Source organism: Babylonia areolata, chromosome 20, assembly GCF_041734735.1.
Source record: "Babylonia areolata isolate BAREFJ2019XMU chromosome 20, ASM4173473v1, whole genome shotgun sequence".
Classification (NCBI taxonomy): Eukaryota; Metazoa; Mollusca; class Gastropoda; order Neogastropoda; family Buccinidae; genus Babylonia; species Babylonia areolata.
This window is the reverse complement of record NC_134895.1, coordinates 39,198,858-39,203,857: the sequence shown is the minus strand read 5'-3', so window position 1 is coordinate 39,203,857 and position 5,000 is coordinate 39,198,858. Positions and strand designations below refer to the sequence as shown.

The following is a 5,000-nucleotide window of genomic DNA, read 5'->3' as shown; positions in this document are numbered from 1 at the left end:
TTTGTTGTTGTTGTTCTTCTTCTGTTTTTGTTGTTGTTCTTCTGTTTTTGTTGTTGTTGTTGTTGTTGTTCTTCTTCTTCTGTTGTTGTTGTTGTTGTTCTTCTTCTGTTGTTGTTGTTCTTCTTCTTCTTCTATTTCTGTTGTTGTTGTTGTTCTTCTTCTTCTTCTGTTGGTGTTGTTGTTGTTCTTCTTCTGTTGGTGTTGTTGTTGTTGTTCTTCTTCTTCTGTTGGTGTTGTTCTTCTTCTCTTCTTTACCACTTCTTCTTCTTCTTACCATCACCATTATTATCGTTGTATTGTATTGTATTGTATTGTATTGTATTGTATTGTATTGTATTACTTTATCATTTTCATCACCACTTCTGTTTCTTCTTCTCCTCCTCCTCCTTGTTGTTGTTGTTGTTCTTCTTCTTCTTATCATCACCATAATTATTATTGCATTGTATTGTATTATATTGTATTGTATTGTGTAACTTCATCATCATCACTTCTTCTTCTTCATCTCCTCCTCCTCCTTCTTCTTCTTCTCTTCTTCTTCTTCTTCTGTTGTTGTTGTTCTTCTTCTTCGTCTCTTTACCACTTCTTCTTCTTGTTACCATCGCCATGATTATCGTTGTATTGTATTGTATTGTATTGTGTTACTTTATAATTATCATCACCACTTCTGTTTCTTCTTCTTCTTCTCTCCTCCTCCTTGTTGTTGTTGTTGTTGTTCTTCTTCTTCTTCTTCTTCTTATCATCACCATAATTATTATTGTATTGTATTGTGTAACTATATCATCATCATCACTTCTTCTTCTTCATCTTCTCCTCCTCCTCCTTCTTCTTCTATTCGTCTTCTTCTGTTGTTGTTATTGTTCTTCTTCTTCGTCTCTTCTTTACCACTTCTTCTTGTTACCATCGCCATGATTATCGTTGTATTGTATTGTATTGTATTGTATTGTATTGTATTGTATTGTGTTACTTTATCATTATCATCACCACTTCTGTTTCTTCTTCTTCTTGCTGTTGTTGTTGTTGTTCTTCTTCTTCTTACCATCACCATAATTATTATTGTATTGTATTGTACTGTGTTGTGTTACTTTATCGTCATCATCACCACTTTTTCTTCTTCATCTCCCCCTCCTCCTTCTTGTTCTTCTTGTTCTCCTCCTCCTCCTCCTTCTCCTCTTCCTCCTTCTCCTCCCCCTTCTTCTTCTTCTGCGTTCATGGGCTGCAGATTCAAATCAATCTTTTATGCACGAGTGGACTTTCGTGTATGACGTTTACTTACTTACTTATTTTCTACCTCTTTGGAGCAGCCATACTCTGTTTTCGGGTATGTTCATGCTGGGTATGTTCTTGTTTCCACAACCTACCACCGAACGCCTACGGGATATTCAACGTGCGCATTATTTTTACCTTCTGCGTGTGTATCAGTACACACCGTTCGGAGGGAGTTCAGGTAATAGCAGGTCTGTACATCGGTTGGTTCTGGAGGTGATCTCCACCCTTGATATAACACACTAGGCGCCTCAGATGGAATGTCCAACGCTTTAATTGACCGATGGGCTATGTCCAGTTGCCCAGGGCTGTGGTCTTGCGTGCTCCGTGAAAGGTGGTGTGGTGTGGTCGAGGTGTTGGGTCCTGTCCCATCAGTTAGGTCAGAAGAAGCGCTTCAGAGATACTCTGAAAGTCTCTCTGAAAGCGTTTGATATCAACCCTGACTCCTGGGAGGAATCTGCAGTGGACCGTGACAAATGGCGCGCTGCTGTGCACAAAGGCGCCAAGTTGTGCGAGGCCAACAGGACTGCTGCACCTGTTCAGAAGAGGCAGGCCAGAAAGTCACGGGCAAACAAGCTCCCTGACAATGGTATGCCTGTCTTTGTCTGCCCCAACTGTCAGCGAACATTTCGTGCGCAGATTGGACTATTCAGCCATCTGCGCATTCACAGATAGATTCATGAGCATCCTCCCCCTCCACCCCGACCACCACCCTCCCCCCATCCCCCAGCTGGATGACAACGATGGTCATCATCGATCTCGATGGACACACCACCTGTCCCATCTCGTGTGGATTTGTGGCGGCGTGGGAAGCTTTGAACTGGTTTCATCTTGGAGAGAGAGAGAGAGAGAGAGAGAGAGAGAGAGAGAGAGATTCAAAAACTTTATTACTCAAGGATAAAGATTTTAGGCATTGCCTAGTCTTCCAATCTGTCTTTGTGATAACAAAAACAATAACGATAAGACCCAACAAATATAATGACGATAAATACTACTACTACTGCTACAACTACTGCCACCACCACCAGTACTACTAATGATGATAGTAATAATCCTACATATTGAGAGACAGACAGACTGGCAGACAGAGAGATTTACTCTTTTTATGACTATCAATGACTACTTTTTATGGCAGTTAAGCCAAAACATTATCTCTTTGTGCCTTTTGGTTTTCACACTTGTGTGTGTGTGTGTGTGTGTGTGTGTGTGTGTGTGTGTGTGTGTGTGCGTTGGCGTTGGCGTTCATCGAAGTACAATCCTAAAATGGTTGGTACAACACAATACAATGCAATACAACACAATACAATACAATACAAGGGAATACAAAACAACACAATGCAATGCAATGTAATACGATATAATACAATGCTATGCTCTGCTGTACTATGCTATACTATGCTGTGCTATGCTATGCATGACATGCATTGCAATGCAATACAACGCAACGCAACGCAATGCAATGCGAAAACGCAACACGGCGCAACGCAACACAGCACAGCACAGCACAGCACAGCACAGCACAGCACAGCACAGCACAGCACAATAACAGGACAACACAACTTTATTCATCCGACTGGAAATTATTCATTCGTGCATCCACAGAGCCCAGTCACTCACAGAAACACGACACAATCTCATACCTTACAAAGGCTGGACCGAGTGGTATATATATATATATATATATATATATATATATATATATATATATATATATATATATATATATATATATATATATATCATACCTACCTACCTAGCAAGCTGACTACATGTGATAAAACTCATAAAAACTGTGGCCCTGGTTTCAGAATTGGTCAAATACTTCAGCGACACTTTGCTGATTGATTTGGCCACCAAGATGTCAGAGGCGGAGCTTCCGGCGTTGGCAAAACGCCTGGGTTTGAACCCCACTGATGTGGATAGGGTGCTGAAAAACGCTTCCCTCAAGTCTCCTGTTTTCAGGTGTTTTGAGGTAGGTGTTGTGTGTGTGTGTGTGTGTGTGTGTGTGTGTGTGTGTGTGTGTGTGAATGTCACCCGCGCGCGCGCGCCCTCTGTGTGTGTGTGTGTGTGTGTGTGTGTGTGTGTGTGTGTAACGTGTATGTATGTGTATGTGCGCGCGCGTGCGTTTGTGTGTGTGTGTGTGTGTGTGTGTGTGTGTGTGTGTAACGTGTATGTCACATACTGGCTAACAAAGAGAGAACACTATTTGTATTGACTTCTTAATTTTCTCTGTGTGCGTGACTTTGTTACTTCGAATACAGAGAGACAGATACATACTAAGAAAGAGATAACACAGTTATAGTTGATATCTTAATTCCCTCTGCGTGTATGATCAGTTTTTACTGAGAGAGAAGGACAGTGATATACCGGCTAACAAAGAAACGGAACACTATTTGTGTTGATTTCTTAATTTTCTGTGTGCGTGAACATGCAGTTAGTGCGAATACAGAAGGAAAGAGACGGAATAACAAAAGAAAACACTGTGTTAATTTTGTTCTGTGTGGATGATCAGTTACTACGAACTCTGAAGACAGTGGGACAGAGACAGCGGAAACCTGCCAGCAAAAACACTGTTTGTGTTTATTTCACAATAAAACTATTTTATCTGTGTTGCATGATCACTCTTTGTGTTTATTTCACAATAAAACTATTTTATCTGCGTTGCATTATCATTCTTTGTGTTTATTTCACAATAAAACTATTTTATCTGTGTTGCATGATCACTCTTTGTGTTTATTTCACAATAAAACTATTTTATCTGTGTTGCATGATCACTCTTTGTGTTTATTTCACAATAAAATTATTTTATCTGCGTTGCATGATCACTCTTTGTGTTTATTTCACAATAAAATTATTTTATTTGTGTTGCATGATCACTCTTTGTGTTTATTTCACAATAAAATTATTTTATTTGTGTTGCATGATCACTCTTTGTGTTTATTTCACAATAAAATTATTTTATTTGTGTTGCGACGGGCGCAATAGCCGAGTGGTTAAAGCGTTGGACTGTCAATCTGAGGGTCCCGGGTTCGAATCACGGTGACGGCGCCTGGTGGGTAAAGGGTGGAGATTTTTACGATCTCCCAGGTCAACATATGTGCAGACCTGCTAGTGCCTGAACCCCCTTCGTGTGTATATGCAAACAGAAGATCAAATACGCACGTTAAAGATCCTGTAATCCATGTCAGCGTTCGGTGGGTTATGGAAACAAGAACATACCCAGCATGCACCCCCCCGAAAACGGAGTATGGCTGCCTACATGGCGGGGTAAAAACGGTCATACACGTAAAAGCCCACTCGTGTGCATACGAGTGAACGCAGAAGAAGATTTGTGTTGCATGATCACTCTTTGTGTTTATTTCACAATAAAATTATTTTATCTGCGTTGCATGATCACTCTTTGTGTTTATTTCACAATAAAACTATTTTATCTGCGTTGCATGATCACTCTTTGTGTTTATTTCACAATAAAATTATTTTATCTGTGTTGCATGATCACTCTTTGTGTTTATTTCACAATAAAACTATTTTATCTGTGTTGCATGATCACTCTTTGTGTTTATTTCACAATAAAACTATTTTATCTGCGTTGCATGATCACTCTTTGTGTTTATTTCACAATAACACTATTTTATCTGTGTTGCATGATCACTCTTTGTGTTTATTTCACAACTAGTAAAATTATTTTATCTGTGTTGCATGATCACTGAGTTACAAAAAGAGAACACTGTTTGTGT

At 39.7% G+C, this 5,000-nt stretch overlaps 1 protein-coding gene across 1 annotated transcript in view; it reads left to right on the top strand.

The window, feature by feature from the left end:
* Positions 1-5,000, top strand: part of LOC143294975 (uncharacterized) — a 40,744-nt gene that overhangs the window by 34,177 nt on the left and 1,567 nt on the right. Inside the window, exon 16 of the mRNA XM_076606502.1 lies at positions 3,072-3,235. Coding sequence (XP_076462617.1) covers positions 3,072-3,235 — 164 coding nt within the window. The remainder of the gene's footprint in view (positions 1-3,071; positions 3,236-5,000) is intronic.